At 41.5% G+C, this 22636-nt stretch overlaps 1 protein-coding gene across 2 annotated transcripts; it reads right to left on the bottom strand.

The window, feature by feature from the left end:
- Positions 1-3064: 3064 nt before the first annotated feature.
- Positions 3065-22361, bottom strand: tbl1xr1b (TBL1X/Y related 1b). 2 transcript variants are annotated; one of them, XR_012988546.1, is made up of 17 exons: positions 22086-22361; positions 20158-20221; positions 13222-13322; positions 12401-12546; positions 11728-11956; positions 11202-11334; positions 10840-10981; positions 10509-10572; positions 10311-10408; positions 9858-9918; positions 8836-8957; positions 8597-8671; positions 8354-8481; positions 6503-6668; positions 6035-6136; positions 5716-5832; positions 3065-5656 (listed from the first exon to the last, which is right to left on the bottom strand). XR_012988546.1 is itself a non-coding variant. In XM_076293637.1 (16 exons), the coding sequence occupies exons 3-16, from the start codon at positions 13277-13279 to the stop codon at positions 5806-5808; spliced, it is 1551 nt and encodes a 516-aa protein (XP_076149752.1). In that variant the 5' UTR covers positions 13280-13322; positions 20158-20221; positions 22086-22361; the 3' UTR covers positions 3065-5805. The 2 variants fall into 2 exon arrangements, 1 of the variants encoding a protein (XP_076149752.1); XM_076293637.1 differs by having other exon boundaries at positions 3065-5832.
- Positions 22362-22636: the final 275 nt, after the last annotated feature.

Genomic DNA, 22636 nt, shown 5'->3' with positions numbered 1-22636 from the left:
GTCATTGAATGGCCCCATAAATGCAAGGAACAATGCAGTTTTACTTTTCTCTTTTTTGAGCTGTGCCTCTAATATTTCAATCTGTTTTTTCAGTTTTCTCTTCGCACTCCTTAGAATGCTTTCCCCTTGACGCCGTTGCCTGAAACACAAAATATTTGTAAGGATTTTTTTATACGATTTTAGCAAGTTAGTTATCAATATGAAGAGTTCAGATGCAAAAACCCTCTAAATCCATCTGACCACTTTTCTTTTAAATGAGCATTTAAAATCAGGCTCCTATAGGTTTTTGCCTATAAATCAATATGTCAGACCAGGAAAGAGTGGTATTTAGTGGGTTTTGAAGTTAAATTATTTGAACTGACAACATGAACTGTGTGTGTGTGTGTGTGTGAGTGAGTGAGAGAGTGGGTGTAAATGTGTATGTGTGTGTGTGTGTGTGTGTGGGTGTGAGTGTTTCCGTGTGTGTACATGCATGTGTGTGCAAACATTGGTGGTTTTCCTGCACATGTGGCAACATGACAATATGAACTGACAACAGGAACTGTGTGTGTGTGTGTGTGTGTGTACATGTGTGTGTGTGTGTGTCTGTTTGTGTGTGTGTTGGTGGGTGTGTTTCTGTATGTGTGTGAGTGCCTATGTGTGCGAACATTGGTGGTTCACACGTACATGTGGCAACATGACAACATGAACTGACAACATGTACTGTGTGAGTGCGTGTGTCTGTGAGTGGGTGTACGTGTGTGTACTGTATGTGTGTCTGTTTGTGTGTGTGTGTGTGCATGCATGCATGTGTGTGGGAACATTGGTGGTAAGTTGTAGGAGTGTGTGTAAGGAGATGTCTTTTATCTCCTGGATGAAAATTATACTCTTTCCCATTCATTTCCTATGGCGCTCATTTTTGACCGTAAACAAAAAAAGTGTTTCTACGTTGAATAAATCACTCAAAATTCAAAGAAAGTAGTCAAAATAAATTCTATGCGTTCAAAAGCCTTTTGTGAAGGATATCATAAGATCTTGAGGCAGTCTGATGAAAAATGCCATATTTATGGTACAGGGAATGGTTAAATCGGTCATTTTTGACCGGAACAGTGTTAGAAGGTTAACGTATACTATGTGTGGAGAGCATCCATTCACCATCTTTATCTCATTTTTGACGTAGGTGGCATTTAGAGGCTTTTGCATCTGAACCCTTCATATGTCATTTTATGGGGACATAAACAGTTGATAATTGTCCTTCAAATACATCTAAACTTTCTAATAAGTCTCATCAGCTAAACTTCCAATGATCTAACCTGGAGGGCCCTGGCTCACGCTGATTTTCAGGAGTTTCAGCAGGGGAGGGGTGGCTGTGACTGTAGCAAAGCACTGGCCCTGTTTCTGGCTCTGGCTTGACTTTTTGCCTCTCTCCATTTCTTTCTTTTTGCCCTCTTCTCTCTCTCACTGAGCTCATTGACACCTTTCTTCTTTCCAGTCTCTGTCTTTTTTCCATTTGACCCTTTCTTTCTCAAGGTACTTTCTTCTTCTGTCTGGGTCAGCATCACGACGTTCCCGATATCTCCTTGCTATCTCAGCTCCTTTTGATCTCATTCCTTGAAAAAGACGATTCAAAATGTTCCCTTACACATTTTAATTGGCAGTCTGTAAATTAGGCTTGCCTTATCAAACTAGGCTTGCTGATACCGATATCGCCAAAAAAATTGTCCAAATTGTCCAATTGTCCAAATTTACTATGTATAGCATGTACTGTTATAAAATGTGTGTAATAGCTGTTGTAATATGTGTAACATTATCAGCATGTGGCCTAAACTATGCACATGTCCACCCTGTCATGGAAGGCTTGCTGACAGGGTGGACAATGACAGGGTGGACATTTTTGGCTAATGTTAGCATTTAATGAGCACATGGTGGACCTTCACTTAGCAACATGCTACAGTCAGCAAGCTGACTATGTACTGTTTTACAAATATATTTCAAAGTTCTGATAGGTTTTTCTATCAATTGATATTTCACTATGACAGAGTGGACATGTTAAGCTTGACAACATCCAACTACACACATAATATGATGAAAATTATGAAACATAAGTGGAAATACTTACTCTGCAACTCGCCACTGCTTCAGTCTCCATTGAAGAAAGAAAAAATGCTCGTAGTGATGTCACTGAAAACATCAGTGGGTTTCTTAAAGGGACAGTTACCCCATAATGACAGGGTGGACCGCAATTTCAGGGACATATGCAAAATGTTCAATATGATTATGAAAATACAATATACATGATCAAAATGACTTGTTTTATCAAATAACTTATTGTGGACAATAAAACCATGTTAAAATTTTTTTGATTTAGTATCATTTAACCACTTATTACACACACTGTAGTTAGCCGAGCAGTGTGTGGGACATGCCAAAATCACGTACATCCAATGAAAAGAAATTGTATAAAATGAAGGAAACACATTTTAAGAGACTTATCATTGTACTGATATGTGTGCAAGTGTTTGGCCACTTATAATAAGACCTCAGACTTTCATTATTCTGCTACATTTTCATGATGACTGAGTGAGTCTGATGAGGACACCAAAGGCACTTCATAGTGATATTGACTCCTATGACATACAAAATGAAGGTTGGTACAAGAATCTCACTTGCAACCAACAGCTGAATTCACTTTAGGTGAATTTGGTCACAAGTTACAATGAGTCTTCCTAGCTAAGGTACCATTTAGAATTTTCTTTACCTATATAATAGGCATTTATATTGTCAAGTGCTTGCTCTAATTTCTGTACAGGAAAACATTCAAACTTCATCAGCATCTGCTTTTTTAAATGGAAGACAACAAACAATATTATCAAAATATATTTTATTCCGGGCAACTAATAGCTGAATTCATGAATTTGGTCACAGGTTACAACGAGTCTCACCAGCTAAGGTACCATTTTGAATTTTTGCCTTTTCTTTATCTATAGAACAGGCATTTATATTGCCAAGTGCTTGCTCTGATTTCAGGAAAACATTACAACTTCATCAAAATCTGCTTTTTTAAATGGAAGACAACAAACAATGATATTATCAAAATATATTTTATTCTGGACTTTTTTCATTTGATCTGACTCAAATCACAAAAGCCAGATCAACATTGTAAAGATAGCATCAGCAACAGGACGTGAGCAAGGGGGAAATGGTACATCAGGACTATGACACAAACCGATCAAGGGGAGGAAAAAAAAGAGATATTAAACAAGTATTTGTATGGTCCAGGAGGATGGTACGAGACAACCAGGTGTGTTCCTTCTGTAGACAGAATTATAAAAAGAGTACAAAACCTTCAAGGGCCATAGACATAGTAAAGATAAAACTAGGCAATTTAGGTCGGACCAAAAGGAAGCAAAAACACTCAAATACACTGTAAAAAGCTCTCTTAAAATCAAAACATTATAAAATACCATTCCACTGTCGTAGACAATATAATAAATAGTGTCTTATGGTACAATCTAATTACTGTTGATTATATTAAAGCAAACTTCAAAATACTCTCAACTCTTTACAAAAAAAATCATTAGGTGAATTGTGACATTCTGAAATCACAACGGAGACTGTTAATGAGAAAGGTCTGGCTTTGCGAGCCCTGCTATGCTATGCTATGCTACAGACAGAATGGTACAACATGGAATGCCATGAAGTTGGCCCCGAGCCACTGCACTCTCCCAACACTGTTGTAACACCCACCTCACCATGCTTCTGCACAGGTGAACACACACCTGAACAGGTTTTAGAGTAAGTAAGGCAAAGATAGAAAGGAACATTCCAGATGAAACAAAAAAAAAACTCTTCCTTTCAACCATTTTTTAAGTGCCTGCTAAAATCAAGTTAATTTAAAGTGCAGGAAAATAACTTCCTTGTGGTTGACTGGGGATGTAGCAGCTCCTCTGGGACTGTCTAATTGTATTGTATTTTTTAAACAACCAAACAAAATACACTATACATTACAGCTAATGGTGATGACATTTATTCAGAAGATGCACATCAAGTGTGCAATAATCATGAACGTCAAAAAAAAAAAGCTTCTCATAGGAGTAGCAAATATTTTATAAAGCCCTGTGACAGCACAGGCTTTACTGTTACAATTTCATTTTCTTGTTTTATTTTTCTTAAAGTGTGTTTTCATGACCCTGCAGCCGAGCACTTATCAGTTCTGTGTAAAAAAGCTGTTATCAACAAAAACCTGTCTATTTCTTCCTCCCTGGCAAACCAATTAAACAAAGATGGTACTCAAGGCCCTGACACACACCCATACATACATATACATACATGCACAAGGAGCTAACTGGCTTTCCAATGCAGTGGGCCCAATAGCCACCTGAATCACAAGTTAGCTGCATTGCTCTTGCTCACAAGTTAGCTGCATTGCTCTCGTCATTGCTCTTGTCTTGTCTGCTGCATATGAACACATGCGCTTTTATTGTAGGGAGCCATGGCCTCATCAGGAACATACAACCAACATTTGGACGTGCTGCACATCCAAGGTCCTGTATAAAAGACAAAAGTGATGGCTTCTAAATGCCTGACTTACTATGGAGACCACCCAAATTTGTTGAGGCCAGTTAAACTAGTGGAGAGCATTCCTCACACACATTAGTGGTGAATGTCCACAGGACCTCATCTGAACATCAATAAACAGCATAAAGCCCGATCACTGCACGTTTCCCCACTGCTGCTTTGCAGATTGTCTTTAGTTTCCTGCTGAGCCCTTTCACATTTAACCATGTACTTTTGAATAGCAGGCACATCATGCAGCTTAAAACCAAATTCCTCAGACACCTGAATGAGCCTCACTCCAAAGACAACATCCGATAGCAGACGAGAATGGCAGAATTTGAACAAGATAAAGATGTGTGCACAACCACAGCACTTAAGATTAAAAAGTGATATATTACAGTCAGCCATGTGCAGTGGTGCTCAGACCAGTCAGTTGCTGCAGTGGGATTTCCATTTCAGTAATGCATTTCTATGGGGCAGTCAAACTGAAACTTCTGCGGTTTCAACGGGCCATTACAGAAGCCATTTAAGATGCTTAGGTCTGCTACTGATCTCTTGTATACCGTTCTAAAATGTTGGCAAGTAAATCATAGATGCAAAAAAAAAAACATTTTGAAATAAGGGTTTGTGCCACACCGGTCAAATATTCTTTGCAAATTTGCAAACTTTCCCCAATTCCTTTATCAATTTTACACATATCTGCAATCTCTGTGTTAAAAAGAAATCATAGTCCAGGGGTTAGAAATCTCACTATCAGTGTCTGTGGGGGTGGAGTGGGGGTGCGGGGTAAACTCCTGAAAACCAACTTGACAAACACACCCCACGATGGCAAACTGAAATACTGATATGTACAATATGCACACACCAGCAGTGATATATAGGTCTGAATGTATAATCTACTGACTCAACGTATAAGAGAGAAAGAACCGACACAAACAGTGATATGTGGCCTAGGCTTGTGTGTGTGTGTGTGTGTGTGTGTGTGTGTGTGTGTGTGTGTGTGTGTTCGTTCCAACAGTCCTGTGGATAACATCAAAGAGAGTACGATCCACATTTTCCTGGCACCCAAGACATGCCTTTGTATGCATGGACTCAGCAGTGGGAGGCTTCAGCACAGGGCCTACAGCAGTGGGAGGCTTCAGCACAGGGCCTACAGCAGTGGAGGCTTCAGCACAGGGCCTACAGCAGTGGATGGGACCAGGGACAGATAGACAGTCAATTTGGCTATGTACACATTCAGAGTCGGTCCATGGCTTCCTATTGGCAGCGTCATTTCCGCAGATCTAACACGCAGACCTGAGTAGGGAGAAATGAGAGTGAATTTTTGCCTCAGCAGCTGTCAGAAGAGCAAAAGCCTTAATGCTAAATATGGCGAGCATTCTCCCTGTATTCTCAGTGGAGGAGCTATCCACATTTGCATCTACAGATTGTTTAAAGCCATTCATGCAGGCTTCAAGCAGGATGTTTAAATGTTCCATGAAGGCTCGAGGGCACTTACTGATCCGTCCGATGCACTAGCTCCCACTTTGTCCCCTGTTGCGTTCCAGCAGACCTCAAATATGCCCCCTGTTCCCCTGTAGCTGTTCACCAACGCTCCACTCTGAGGATCAAGACACACAAACGTCCACATCCACACACATCATTAGTCAGAAACCAATGCAGAAGGATACTTGCCAGGACTCAGCAGTCAAAAGCGCATATCTGAAACACTAACAAATTGATGCGACGCTGGTACAAAGCTCACATCTCTTTCCCATCCCTCTCCCAAACAATACGAATGAAAATACAAATAAAACAAACTGTGGAACTAGTAAAAAGCCCTTCACTACTCAAGGCCTAAAATAGCTCAGATCTGAGCACAGGTCTGTCCTACCACCACCTCAAGCCTGGCTGAGCAGGCAGCTGGTATGCATGAAAACTCTTGCGTGTCCAGCACTGCCTCTGCAGTGGAGTGGAGCCGGCGTACCTGCGTGTTCCAGATGTGCACACACTTGTCGAAGGAGCCGCTGGCCAGGTGCCGTCCGTCGGGGCTGAAGGCCACGCTGTAGACAGGCTCCTGGTGGCGCGTGAGCGTGTGGATGCAGGAGCCGCGCTCTGCGTCCCACAGCCGTACCGTCGAGTCAAAGGACGCGCTGCGGAGGACAGAGGGTGGTTTAGGGGAGACGTCAATGTCAATGAGAGATCATTCCATCTTGTGTGTACACATGTATTTTAGCAGGGGTTGATATAAAGTTAACTTCTATCAATAAAAACATACAATCATGGTACAACCAGTTGCTTCATCTACACAGAGGGGTCTCAATCCCCCTTATATACCCACTGCCACACATCTTACAGGGAGGCTACCAGATGCTTAGGTCTGCTACTGATTGTATACCTTTCTAAAATGTTGGCAAGTAAACCATTTTGAAATAAGGGTTCATGCCACACCTGTCAAATATTCTTCGCAAATATATAATTGCTTTGTCAATTTTACACATATCTGCAATATGTGTTAAAAAGAAATCTGTTCAGAGTGTCTACTGCAACAATTTCACATTAATCAACACTTTCACATTAAATCAATGGAACTGACTACACAAGGGGCCGTATTCACAAAGCCTTTTATCTTACCACTAGGAGTACTCCTAAATCGCACTAAAAGATTTTAGCTAGGAGTTTTCTCTTAAGTTACTCACAAAGCCTTTCAGACCTACTCTTAGTAAGGAAAAATGACAACTCCTAAACTAAGAGTGAGTCTTCGTTGCTATGGATGACGTCATTACTCATGCACAAGATTGACTGAAGTGACCACCTTGATTGGCTGATGATTGTAACGCGGGAATTATTCCAAACACCTCCCTTACGATGATGAGTGACAGGTGAAAGGTCTGAGAATGCATGAGCTACACAAGTAGTGCGAAGGACGGAAAATGATGAATAACTGAATAAAAAGGCCTAGCCTAAATTAATAAAGAGTAAGGGAAAACAAATAGCCTAGTAGCCTAATGAAACATAGGGCTACGGATTGATGCAGTATCTTTGCAACATTATTAAATTAATCTGTCACCATAGGCTATGCCTACATTTGCAAAGAGGAGACCATTTTAATTTAATTCACAATGAAACGTTACATTTAATTTACATGTTAACAATGAGTAGTTTTGGTTGTTGTTGGTGGCGTTATTGCATCCCTTTTATGAATGCAAAAGTGTTCACTCGCGATTGGAAGCTCCTGTTGCCGCATAGGCGACGCATTTCAAAACATCGCAACGTGAAATGCCACAAAAAACTGTTTGTGAATAGGTCTTAGTGAGTTAGGAGTCCTCTCGACTTCTTTTAAGCTGTCCCAGACTTAGGTGCTACTTTTAGGTCTAAAATGCTTCGTGAATTACTTTTAATGAAAAAAATTAGGAGTCCTAAAGTTAGGAGTGACACGCCCATTATTTTTAGGAGTTGCTCCTAAATTCGCCACTTAGGAGCTACTTTTAGCCTTAAAATTCTTTGTGAATACGGCCCCAGATGTGATAGCAGTACACTAAATATTAGGATATTTTGAGGAAATCTGAAAAGAGAAACTACATTTCTGCAGGGTTGGTGGCTAATTAAATGGCATCTCATGCAACATTCATTCAAATTAAACTACATTTGTGCCGGCGCCCCATGAGTCGCATCCACACCAAAATGTAATGCACTTCTCCTCGGCCAATCAACCAACCAACACAAGTGAAAACTTCCACCTCCTTAACAATCATGACACTGTCACCTTGCATACAGTATTACAGACCACTGAATGCTGCATCATGACGCACATCATTACACTAGCTCTCTGCATTACCTGGCTAGCATCAGGTTGGCGTTGGGGTTGTTGGTTCCTGGCCCCGTGGGGCTCCATTTAATGGTATAGATCTCCTTACTGTGGGCCTGCAGGTCGTGCAGACAACCTTCCTGCTTCATGCTCCAGATCTGCACAACACACACACACACACACACACTCACTGAGCAGCCGTAGACTGTTCCATGTAAGCTGTGAACACAGGATGAGAAGGGATTCATGGCACAGTTAATGGCCCTGCCTTACCTTCAGAGTCATGTCATCGGAGCAGGAGGCCAGCAGGTTGCCTTGGGGATCCCACTTGATGGCATTCACCTCATTCTGGGGGGAGGCACAAAGAGTAACGCAAGTGAGAAAGTGAGGGGAGATCCCACCCCCCACAACTCAGTGAGGGAGGGAGAGAGAGAGAGAGAGGAAACTGAAACATCAGGGAGGAAACAAAGCATAGAGAAAAGGTAGGGGCGTGTGTTTGAGCTCTACAGTACCGTGTGCCCCTGGAATGTCTTGACTGGTCGGTCCTGGCCCAACTTGCACACGTGGATGCACATGTCTGTGCTGCAGGAGGCAAACGTGTTGTTGCTCTGCCAATCTACGTCTAGGGCAGGCGCTGGACGAAAAAGGGGACAAGCACATCGGACAACAGATGAACATCTGGCACAGACAAACAGATCAACATCAGTCACACACACACAGACAAACAGATCAACATCAGTCACACACACACACAGACAAACAGATCAACATCAGTCACACACACACAGACAAACAGATCAACATCAGTCACACACACACAGACAAACAGATCAACATCAGTCACACACACAGACAAACAGATTAACACCATACTCTTCACTGAATGAGATAAACATGGTGATAAAATTGGCACTATTCCTAAGGATCCGCCTCTGTAGTTCAGTAATAGGAGATGCCTCACATGCGGCCAAAACAGTTAGCTGATGGAGCAAGTCCCATCTTTTTTGTTTCATTTATGCTGGTGAGTAACCTGTATGGCATACAACTGATTAAAACAGACTTGACCAGACTATATGAAGACCATTATACTGTATGCACAAAATACACACCAAGATTTACATAGTAGGCAATCTGAATAAGGGGCTAAAATGCAATTAAAAGGACAGTATGGTGAGTTCCTAGGTATTTTTTTAATCCATTTCCACGTGTTTCCCATGACTGGAAAACTAGTCCCTAAAATTCCAGTTTTCCCAAGATGCTTTGGAAGCCTGCACTGTACATACAAGACAAGTCAAGAGAGCCATATGGCTGCATAAGTTGGAAAGAGAGCCATATGGCTGCATTCAAGACAACTCATAGCCTACGCTTCACCATCACCTCTTCACCATCACCTCTTCACAGAGTGATTTGTGGTATGTAGCTGTAGTCCTTGGGTGAGGTCACTTTATATTGTACACTGTATACAGATCAGCTGTGCCCACCGTGGGTGAGGTCACTTTATATTGTACACTGTATACAGATCAGCTGTGCTCACCGGAATGGAATGGGAACTGCTGTTTGGCTTCTCCTGTGTGTGCATCCCAAATGATTGTAGTCTGATTGTAGGACAGAACACAGACATGGTCAACAACATGAATCTCCAGCAGTAAAAAGGAGTTTGACCTTATCAAATGATCATGAACTTTTCAAGGACTTTCCTGGACAATTCCCTCAAATTCAAGAACCCAACAAGGCACCAATGAAAGATAATTACTGTGAACTAGCAATGTTTGATTATGTGAACACTCAACAACACTTCTCAATTGCGTGTTACAATGATGACAAACTAGAAGGTATCTTGACTTATCCACTACAAAACATAAATTCAAGTACTTTCATTGACCCATGTCTGTTTTCAAAAACTTAATTTCAAGGATTTCAAAGACCTCATGGAAGCCTAGAGGAGCAAATAAAAACAAGACAAGAGAAGTGTGGAGAGAAACCTTACCTTATCAACCCCAGCGCTCAGTATGAAGTTGCCTTTCTTATTCCATTTTAGGGCAAATATAGGCCCTTTGTGTTGGCCCAATGTACTGGCAAGGTTACCTGTAAATGATACGCAGTTAAAAAGCAACCAACCCGTCTTGACATGACGCAGATTAAACAATGTAAGAGTTATGAGAACGTCAAGGGAGAGGAATTTCACCATCTTTAGTCCATATTCTGGCAAAGCCGTCGTAGGAGCCTGTTGCCAGCAGCGTACCCTCACTCTGCAAGAAGAAAGAGGGAAACCACACGATAACGCCATTAATCAGCCTGCTACACAACTAATCCAACTGTTTACATGCAAACCCAATTTAGTGTTTTGATCAGGCTGAAAAAACAGCATCTCTAATGCATCAACTCAACAGTCAAATACTGGGTCAGAAATCAACATCTGAGAGTGTGTGCTCATGTGACGACTACAGCAGGTCCACGGGAAACACATTTCCTGCTCTGGCTGGTTGCCAAGGGATACCTCTGGCAGAACAACTTACATTCCAGTCGAGTGAGGTGACGTCTTTGTTGCTAGGCACGTCCTGGCCTCCCTCCCGGATGCAGTGTCTCAGGACCAGCTGTGTGGAGCCGCCCGAGCTGTTCTCACTCAGGTTCCAAATCCGAGCCGTCGAGTCCCCGGACCTGCACACACACACACAGAAGAAATACAACTCAGAAACAAGTATATATAAAGAACACAAAAAATTAAAAGTGGAAAAAAAAAAAGAATAAGGTCCAAGAATAATGCAGACTTATTTCATGACATGTCTGTGTCCAACATGCAATCTTCAAACAAGCCTGACCTAAACAACTGACAGCAAGTGAAATGATTGAATTATGAACTAGCTAAGAAGAGACGGACCCAGAGGCGAGCAGGTCGCTGACGGGGTTCCAGGCACAGATGAACACCTCGGACTCGTGACCACGCAGCACCATGGCTTTACTGGCAGGGATCTCCACCGCCCTGTCCACCTCCATCATCTCCGCATGGTGGTCTGTCAGAGCAAGCAAAAGCACATGTGAAAAGGGGCACCACTTGAACGGGGCACAACTAAAACGCCAGGGGCACCACTAGAACGCCAGGTAAATTGCCGAAACCTTTTGCAAGATGTCTGAGACATGGTTTGACTGACACAGGGGATAAGCACACCAAACTTCAGTTTTATATATCTATAATCTATCTTCACTTGACATTCAAAACACAATGGTTATTTCCATCACTTGAGGAAATATTACACCAGTAGCATAGCAAAACATGTTTTTCAGTGGCTTTGTGAAGCCACCACGGCCCTAATAGCCATTTCCTAATAGCCAAGGTTAATGTTGATCCATGGAGTTGTTCTTGTTGTTGCTGTTGTTGTTCTGTAGGTGGAAAGTGGATTGCTCACTGGCTAAGGTGTGTGGTCCATTCTCCTCTCCGTTGGCGGTGTTGTCGCCGTTCTTGGCACCTCCTGATGCAGCAGTATTGCCAGAGGCTGCAGCTGAGGAGGCGGCGGCAGCCTGCTGCTGGGCGAGCTTGTCCCGGTACACTTGCTGCCGCGTCTGGACAACGTCCGGCATCACCGCGTCGATCAGCGACAGGGACTCGATCGGCCGCCCGTCAAACAACGTGCCATCCTGACCACAAAACCCACAGTTAAGATGATATAACAACAGCTGGAATCTGGAATCCACAGATGGGGTATTCAGTGCAATCAAGGGGCAATAAAAAAAAATCTAATCACTTTAGAAGTTGGTAAATTTTGACTAAATGCTTGGAAAGAATTCTCACTTCTTAGATTTATCAACTACAGTATCTTTTATTATGTGACCTTAGATTGCTAAGTTAATGACCATATTTAACTTGATAAATTGATAATTGATACATTTAAATAGATAATTATCTAATTTGGACAATTTATCCACCTTACACACTTATTTAAAATTGTGTATAGGGGAACAGAGTTGTGAACTTTCTGGAAGTTTCTGCATTGTGCTCTGTTTCCTTACTAAGGGCTTGTGTGCAGGTTTGCTGGCGGTACATTAGGAGCTGGCCCAGAGACCTGGCGTCAGGACACTCACCTCATTGATGCTGACCTCCGCCTCCACGTACTGCAGGCCCTTCTGGATGATGGAGATGAGGGCGGCCGGGGGCACTAGCGCCCCGTTGATATTGGACTGGCTGATGTGGCTCTCTATGCCAAACGTGAAGGCAGAGTGGGAAAAGCCTGGAGGAGACACAAGGAAACAACCCACGCGCAACTTCTGTCAAGTCCACACAGACACCTCAATAGGTGACACCATTGTCCGACCAAGACTGCATCCATGCAGCCAGGCTGGGAAGGGTAGGTGCACCTCCCAATCATAAAAGGGAAAGGATTGTTACCCACAGTCAACATTTGCCTACAGATTGAGGCACCCTGCACATGGATGTCTAACTTAACCATTTTTCTGATGGCCTTGTTCTATTTACCATTACACCACATGCAGCAGGGCTGCTCAATTATGGCAAAAGACATAATCATGATCATGATTGCTTTGGTCGATTATGATTATTTAATACAATTTCTCAATGATTTTGGAAGCATCATCTATTTTCTAGACTTTCTAAACTAAACTTTAAAAAGAATGTAAAAATAAACGTAAAATAATATAATTCATACTACAGTGCTGAGTGTGCACTGGATTTATAACTCAAGGCAAAACAAGACCATCACTGCAAAGTAAGATACAGCTAAATAATTGTTATATCTTGATTATGTTGATTTCATAATGGTTGGAAGTCATAATTGAAACGGAAATTCTATTTTGATTAACTGCACAGCCCTAACATGCACTCCAACTCCAAACCACTTATTTATTGTCGGCCAGTAAACAGACAGCTGTGAATTGTTTTGGCTTACCCGACTCCTGCAGGTATCTGTACACGAGGAAGTTCACCTCATCGCTGCTTACGCTCATTTTTAATCCTGGATATACCAAGGGGTCAGAGCAGGAGACGAGCCTGGGCAGGGGGGACACAGAGAGGCCACATCAACAACACCCACAAGAACAGCAGCACTGAAACTGATACCTTCCCATTTTTCCATGCCAGTGGCAGCAGACAGACTGTATCAATATGAATAACTAAGAGTTGGCCGATATCTTATTTTCTGCTATGAAGGAATAGTGGATAATGTGAAATGTATCCCAAAATCGGTAACGACACACGATCACCACACACTTTGGGAAACAGAAAATCACACTAGACTGCAGGGATCAAGTATGTAGGACAAATTTGGCTATTCAACATAGGAGGAAAAACACGAACACCCCTCCCCACACACACAGACCCACCCCCTACCCCCTTGAGAAGCAACTGCCCTCCCATGCCACTATTAAAGCCAACACGCACCAGCCCTGCTGTGGCTGAAGTTTGCTTCCTTTTTTTACTTTTGCAGGCCCCGTCTGGCCTGAGGGTAATTTCCACTCGCTGCACAGTGACTGAGAGTCAGCCGAGCACCCTCAAATAGCACGCCTAATGATGGCAGACCTGCCACAGAGAGCAGATAGGCAAATATTTATACGTGTATGTGCGTACACGTGTTACTGAGTTCATGCGTGTTGGGGGATGGGGTGCATGTGATTTTACACTCACATCAATACTTCATTATAACTCTTGTTTACTAAATGCCACAATGCCACAAATGGGATTGCCACCTATTACTGCAGCTCAAAATAAGACAAGCTTAGCGTGATGCTTTGGCTATGATCCTAATGAACTCTGGAGTTCCTCAGAAGCAGCTTAGCCTCTGTCAGGCTTGGGGAGGAAAGGAGGGGAATTTAATAATGCCTTTCAGCCTTTATATGTGCTACCATTCAGTATGGAATTCAACAGCGTCAAGCTAAGCGGTTTGATTGCATTCAGCCTATACAGAGAGCTGGAATGAAGCCCATTTAGAGTTAGGGGTGATGGAGCACAATTGGATGTCACAACTTCACAATAACGAGAGAATGTGGTCAATTGGCTGATCATGTTTAAGGTGAGGACAGTTGATGGGTCTGCCATCAGAATAGTGGGTTTACAGCATCATGTTAAGTGCCCATATTCAGCTTTAATGTCAGTCAACTGTGTCAAAAAAGCAAAATCAACACACCAACATAAGTATAAGTAACATCAACATGCAAGGTTTAAAGTCACATTTGCATCAGATCACCACAATAAAACACAACAGGGGTTCAATTTCTTATCTCACAAACTCTGTCTATGTTGATGTTTGTATCTTTTTGGCTATTGTGGGGCTGTTGAGACCTCATATCAACATAGCATGGGTGTATCGGAAGGGCATGTCTCAGCACTTAAGTCCAACTGCATAGGCCAGACAACTGATGATCAAAGAACTGAGGAACAAGCGTACCACACCTTTTTTTCCACCGATAGCCACAGGACAACAATAACATCAGCAGAAAGCATGTGGGCAACTGCACTCATTTTCACACCCAGAATGCACTGCAGGAAACTGTCCGAAACACTGAACATGAACTTGGGCTGCTAATAAACTTGGGCTGCTGAGGAGCAGAATCAGAAATGTGGCACTGAACTGTTTATAAGAATCATGACCATAAGCAGTCAAACACTTACCATAAAGCCGTCCACGATTCTAGTGAAAACTTAGTGAATATTAGCTCAACAGCCAATCAAATTATACCTCTCTCTTCCATGTTCCAAGTGTTTATTGGCTGGAATTTTGTGGACTGTGTCTAACTCATCACGTCTCATCAAAGCGCTTCTCATAGTTGCAGGGATTAAAGTGAAAAAAAATCGTTTGACTGAACTTTTTTCAGGCCATAAGTCATACGTTGTTCATATCTACCTATAGAGATAGCACCCCTTTTGCGGTCGCGACCTATTGGTTTTTAATGTACAAAAAGATGCAAACAGCAAAGTAAAGGGAGTATTCGCCTTATTCACACAGCGGCCATTGTTTAAACCAAAACGAGGCTACAGGGTACACTTACTATATAATTAATGCCACCTACAGGTGAATGCATAGAACATAACAATCCTATGGTTTGTGTACCCTGTAGCCTCGTTTTAGCCGCCAATGGCCGCCATGTGAATAAGGCGAATTGAGAGTGTAATTGATTGAGATTGAGTTTTCCTGATGAACAAAAATATATTTTAGTACCATCCCTGACCATTGCTGATTAGCCATTGCTGTTCTTTTCTACTGCAGCAATATTGTAGAAAGGCTTTAACACACTCTTATTTAATTACTTCAGGCCAAAAGTGTTTAAAGGGGAGATTTTTTTCTTGTTAATATGCAATTCAACACCAAGTAAAATCTATAAAATCAAGTTTGCAAGACTTCCCATTTCCTCATCAAAGTAACAAATCAGAACATTCTAGATATTGTTCATATTTCCATTTGTTGCCTCATCCGCATTTAATGAAAACATGGTAATTTTGAGTTTTACAGACAACTCAGTTTTCCAATGAGCAGCAATACTGTGTGTGCTCATGCAGGAGGTCTGCGCATTTGTAACGACAATCTGGAGACGGCGCTTTTGTCTTCAGCAACAGATTGTATAAGGTTGACAAGAGGTTGCGATATGGTTAAGGACAGGTCGTGTTGCGCTATGAAAGAACATGCATAGCCTACTTTCTAAACGTAAAAACGGTCAGCCATAGATAAACGTAGCCTACATCTGTCGTGGTGGCTAGTTGCACCAGGTAGGGAAGATGTCCTGAAGTGCACGAACGTTAACCTTATGGCGGTCTTCTGATTGGTGGCGTGCTAAAACGTTTTCCTATTGCATCCATAAACAATTTTCTTGCAGCGAACCGCGCAAAAGCAAACTCCTGGCACTTCAATTTCTTTACACCATGGCTTGTTAGTTCTCCCCCGTTTTCATCAGCTGCCCATCTGCATTTATTTTTTAACTTTTGACACCTGCCTTCCTTTAGCAACAACGCATCCATGACAGCTAGTGGCCTTGCCAAATAGACGCACACAAATCATGACGCTAATATGCGAGGTTCTGGTAGGCCCACTGGTTATGGTTTTGTGCTATAAATTAATAATATTTTATAGCAAAGTTTTAAGTTGACTATTTTAATTGTATGGTTATTTTTTGTCAACATACACTCACAACCTATTGTCGTTAAAAGTGAGGCCTAAGCAAAATAGGCTACAAGGCTGTCTGTGCGTCACAAACACGACTGACCCCCTTACTCGACACGCTCAGTCAAAACCTTCCGTCGCAAATTGTGAAAAACATTGTTGTATGTCATAACAGACGGGATAATAAATTGCATAGGCTACGGTTTATATTGCGTCGCTTTACACATAATGTTAGTTGCATTGATTAAAAACTGTAACAATAATAGTAGCCTACATCGGGTGGCATAGCAGGCTATCTGTTCAAGTCATAGGTGACACCCAAAATGAATGACCTCCCCTGACAAGAGTTCGCGATAGTAAGTGTCTACATTGATGCACGGAAAGAACAAAGCGTCCGAATTCGCACATAGAGCTCACAATATCATATCCAAAAAAGTTAAACGGATTGGCCAACCTCATCAGCTGTCTCGATTGTGTCACTATAATCCAACTTTTAGACCGTTATAGTCCTCCATACGTGTTCTTTTTTTTAAGCAAACGCCCGAGACAAGTGTGTAGCTACAACATACAAAGCGAAACTCATGGCTGACGTAGGCCATATAGGACGTATCTTCTTGAGCGGTCACGGATTGAGACACAGAAAGTTCTCAAGAACACTATTAGGTCTTTAAACATTTACCTAATATTTGTAGTTGCCTTAAAAAAGGAAAAGCAAAGGTGACAGTCCCCCCCCCTCCTATTTTTTTTCTCATCGGATCTGCATCGATCTCAAATATGACATTTCTAAAATCAAATTGACGGAAATCCGTCCTATGACGGAGAACTTTAATCCTTGTAGTTGTTCAACAGTACTTTGTTACTCAAGCTCGACTGAATACTACACAATTTGTCCAGGATAGATGTATGTATGTATAGACTGTATGAAGATGGAGAGAATGCACTCAAGTGTAGGCTGAGGTGTCATGTCAACATAGCTATACTTCCCTCCTTATTCATTGACACATCTGTTTCTTTCACACACACACACTCTCTCTCACACACACACACCACACACACACACACACACACACACACACACACACACACACACACACACACACACAAGCTGTTGTTGGAATTATATTATGTGTATTAGGGCTGGGATAAACGATTATTTTTTAAACGATTAATCTAGCGATTATTTTTTTGATGCATCGATTAATCAAACGATTCATTTTTTTAAGTCCGATTCGATTTCGATTCGATTATCTCCCCATTAATTCACTAATAGCAACTTATACATGTTTATTTACATATCTGAATGAAAAAACATGAATTCTTTAACATTGCAATATATGTTTATTGCTCTTAACCCTCTAACCGCCCATGTCGCAATATTGCAACAAGCGTCATTACTGAATAAAACAGACGATAGACGCGAGTACAGTGTAAAATCTCATTTGTACTCTTGACCACTAGTTGGCAGACACTCAGAGCTTCGATTCAAGCTCAACCTTTTTTTTCAAAGTTTTCAGGAAGCATGTGAAAAACACGCGAGAAACACACGAAGACGACGTGCATTTCCTCCATAACGCGGAAGCGATGCGGGCCATAGTTTTGCACAAATTGAAGCAGAAATACACCAAATGTTGAAAAAAAAAAATTCACGTGTGATGAAGTGTCGGGTCTTTTATTCATGTATTCTGATTCTAAAGGATAAAATCTGCATTTTGGAGGATATGATCGATCGTCTATTGGCAGTGATAGTCACGGAGCGTCTGTGAATGGAGGTGCGTCATTTGCGTCTTTCCGACAGTGTTCACTAAGCATACAATGCTTATTTCGACCCTCTGCCCAACATAGCTGTAGGTGCCAGTGGTAATAGTGATGATAGTGTCCGTAATGGACGTGGTATTACACGCGATTACACACGAGAAACACATAAGACGACGTGCATTTCCTCCATAACACGGAAGCAATGCAGGCCATAGTTTTGCACAAATTGAAGCAGAAATACACCAAATGTTGAAGAAAAAGTTAACATGTGATGAAGTCTTGGGTCTGTTATTTACCTAGTCTGATTCTGAAGGAGAATATCTGCCTTTTGGAGAATATGAGCGATCGTCTAGTCACGCTGCGTCTGTGAATGGAGGTGCGTCATTTGCGTCTTTCCGACAGTGTTCACTAAGCATACCACGCTTATGTCGACCCTCTGCCCAACGTAGCTGAAGGTGCCAGTGGTAAAGGTGATGATAGTGTCCGTAATGGACGTAGTAAAGACAGCAGGGGTAGTAAAAATAGGGCTCTGAAGAACTACAAAGTCACCCGCGATAGGAACTGATTTGACCAGGCTACTTTATTGTATAGTAGAATAAGGTTTGTGGTAATAGTAATAGTTTACGATTGTTGGTTTACATGTGACTGTATTCCTGTTCATTTGTTATGTCGGTGAAATGACAAAAAAAGAAAGTAAAACTGCTCAAATATGTTCAACATCTAGTATTTACTGAAATGTGCATAATTCACGGTGGTTACCATCCAGTGACGTCATAATATGCAAATTAGATTAGTAAATTCATCCCCTTCATAAACTTCTGTTCATACTAAATGATTTTCACATTTACAGTAGGACTTTATCTCTGACCACTTGCAAGCCATGGCCTTTTGAAATTTTGATGTACAAATCCAATTTATTATTATAAGTGCAAAGTAATGCATTCTTAGTCAGTGGTAGCATTCAATAAAGTTCAGTAGTGGAGGCCTATGTCTAATTGAGTGCCTGTCATTTTAAGACGTTTGTGTGGGAATCCTTGGAATTAACATTAACACAGTTAAAAGACTGCTGATGTGTGGATGCAATTCATAACGTAGTTAGTTCAAATAACGGTTCGTACTTCTCCTTTGGACAAGCACTTTTGAGTCTTGGAAAACACTTTTCCATTTACATCGGGATTTTGCAAACATTCAGAGTCAATAAAATGAGCCCTGCATGAATAACGAATACAAGCAGCTGCAAGTAAGCATGCTAAACTTGACATCCAAACAGTATTCTAACGTTAGCTCTGAGATACTGCTTGATGGCATACTGTAACTTAACTTAGTTTAGTCTCCTCAATGTACTATGTTGTGATAAGACCTTAGCAGAGTTTACTTTAACTTTAATGCAGCAGTTTTGAACAAGCGCAGCATGGCACGATGCTAAGCGGATTTAATAGCAATTTAGCCCACTGTGTTCTATGCAGTGCTTCTATGTGGCAACAACAATCGTGAATATTTTGTTAAATGCACATGCAGAGGAGGAGCAGCGGGCTCGTTACGAGAGAGAGCGGGCGGGGCGAGGAAAAGCTGTGTGAGTAAAAAGTGCAGCTCAATGAAATTATTTTATCTTATCTTTAATTTAAATAGTAGGCCTACAACATAGAACATCAATGTGTGGTGGCCGGTTTTGATTTCGTGGTGCCCAGCCACAGATTAGTCAACGTATGGAAAACACTGAAGGTGTAAAATTAAAAATATTTAGCAGCAGACGTTATACTTGACGAATCGACGCTCATATTTTGCGTCGACGTATTTTTTGCGTCAAGGTCATCGATTACGTCGACGCGTTGTCCCAGCCCTAATGTGTATGTTTCGTGAATGCGTTTGGAACTAGTCCATCAACCTACACCCAAAGTCTGACTATTCATTAATTCATAAAAAATCCTGAAAATGCTACTTAACAGATAGTTAAACAAATGATGGAAATTGTATGCTTACCATGAGCACACAATGATTAGATGCCCATCTTCTTGCAGACGAACAGGGGGAACCTATTACAAGGCTGTGAATGACAATATAAAGGATTACTCATACAATTAGTCACAATTGTATACTGAAAACAAACTATATTATACCATTCAATGTTTACGCTTAGATAACAGACAAGTGATAGATATAATGGAACAAAAAGTACATAAAGGCACTTTGAAGGAAGCCATGTTAAAAGAAACAGGTATGCTCATGTATGTTTTCTTGCCCTCAAGCTTACATGCATTATAGAGAGAGATACTGGGCTTGAGGACCTCAATATGTGTACCAGCGGTGGACAGATGCCCACAACCACCCAATCAACAATCCTCGACAATCCTTTACATACTACTACACTATCCACTTTATCAAGTGTGGGCAAATGGAATGAATACTGTGAGTGGTGAAGGTTTATACGAAAGAGTGCCACGATGCCACTGATACAAAATTGTAATTGCATTTTATTTGTAATGTTACATTACGTTTAAGCTATTCTTGGTTTCACCATCATACAGCACACTGTAAGTGTGCCAATCTGGGCATAGTACAAAATCTTCAGATACCCACACGTTAAGTTAATAAAAATGTAAATCACATGTTGCAGTAGGAACAAAAATGTTGTGCACTGTACTGAACACTTTGGTCATGGCATTCCCAGGTATTACACCAACAGTTACAGTTCTTACACTCAACACATTCTTGCAGCCAACGTGAGTTTGAGCAGACTAGAGCTAGTTATCCTGCAGCCTTCACCGGCCTTGTTCAGGCCTTGCTTTTTGGGCCTGGAAGGAATGCATTAGGATATACTTAGTTACTGTTTATGGTTAACTATGTAAAGCTAAACTCAAGGGCAATCACTTAATAATATTCTTGTAGGTCGTAAAATGTTACAGTCTCTGCACATCTAACGTTAGTTTAGCAATCTCTGCAAGCATAGTCTCTTGTCTAGAAACTTAACGATTAAGTTAGCTACTAACGTTGCAATATTATTTCTTCATGTTTAATCAAACTTGCAAGTTATGTAAACTGAAGGAAAATCCCCCGGCTGGATGCCTCGCATAAAGTTAACTTTTACAAATCACTAATTACTTAACCGTGACCTTCGCCAGCCAAGTTAACGTTAACTAAAGCCTGTGCATTAGTTCAATGCTTTATGGCAATCCTCGTGGCACGCTCCACTTCAATCTATGTTGGTCTTACCATCGATTCAATGTGCTAATGAGCTTCGGGATACTTTATACAGATTCATAAAAGAGACAACAACTACCCACTGACTTGATAAAAAGACCAGCTGAACAGTAAACAAACACAGCATTTAACTTGGATGCTCGTGGTAGCTAACTCGCGGTAGCTAGCTAAGCTAAATCAGCTAAGTTTAAGTACCTCGCAAATTAAATCGTTGGCCGGGCTAACGCTATCGTAGCATAGTGGCAGCGTTAGCGTTTTCAGGGCCTCTTCCTGGTGTTCCATTACCATTTGGTGTACGCCACAAAATATAATTAGATTAAATAGAATGTGGTTTCCTAATAATGTTTTGCACGCAAATGTTGCAAGTGTAATGTCTAGCCAGACAATAACTAGCTAGAAAACAAAGCCCATCCCCCACACGAGAGGCATCGAGCTAGCTCACTAGCCTGGTAGCTGCTAGCTAACTTCTGAGATTCTGTGGTGAGTAGCAGCTAAAGCCTAGCCATCGAGCTAGTTAACGTTAGCTGTCTTACACCATGCTAGATAGCTAGCTATGTCCGAAACTTGTCAGATTATAGCGCTACCTAACTAGCATTACCAACTTCATACTTTGTCAATCTCAAGATTAGTAGCTAACCAGCTACCTAAGTCTAAATGGGCCACTATTGTTGCGTGTCCCAGAAACGAGCCAAATGAAGAGTCGTTCTTACTTTTAAAATGCAGATCACACTTGGGTTGCCTTCAGAGCCTTCTGCCTGTGCCGCTTCAGCTCGTGCGGCGTTTCGAACTCGTGCAGCTAGGTTGTTTATTACTGTAAAAACGAAATATACCCAGCTAAGTGGGCTTGTCCGACGGTTTAATCACAGAATGTTTATGTCGTTATTGTTCAATAATGTTCGACTCAGCATAGAAGTTATTACAAAGATATGAAGAAACATTGAAAAGCTAATAGTCAGCAAAGCTGCTCACAGGAAGCCAATGGCCTCAAACACCCAGCAATGGGCGGAGACCATTCAGGCGAAAATGAGGCACTTAGACTTTGGCAGCAAGATTATCGCTCAACATGTTTAAAAAAAACACATATCCACATTTTATGCAATATAATGGGTTTTGAAACAAGCAGTTATGTATTATTTAATAAATGTGCATACAGACGCACAGTGAAGTTTATCCCATTTGATATAGGCTAATACAATTCAATTACAGCCGTTCTTTAGTCTTTTAGCAGGACATCTTCATGTAAACCACCTCAGGTAAAACA

This window comes from Alosa pseudoharengus, unplaced genomic scaffold (genome assembly GCF_046254945.1).
Source record: "Alosa pseudoharengus isolate Yale_2024_CS ecotype anadromous, Long Island Sound unplaced genomic scaffold, YU_APseudo_1.1 YU_APseudo_1.1_scf_2, whole genome shotgun sequence".
NCBI lineage: Eukaryota > Metazoa > Chordata > Actinopteri > Clupeiformes > Clupeidae > Alosa > Alosa pseudoharengus.
The sequence above is the reverse complement of the archived record's forward strand: the minus strand, read 5'-3'. Positions and strand labels throughout refer to the sequence as shown.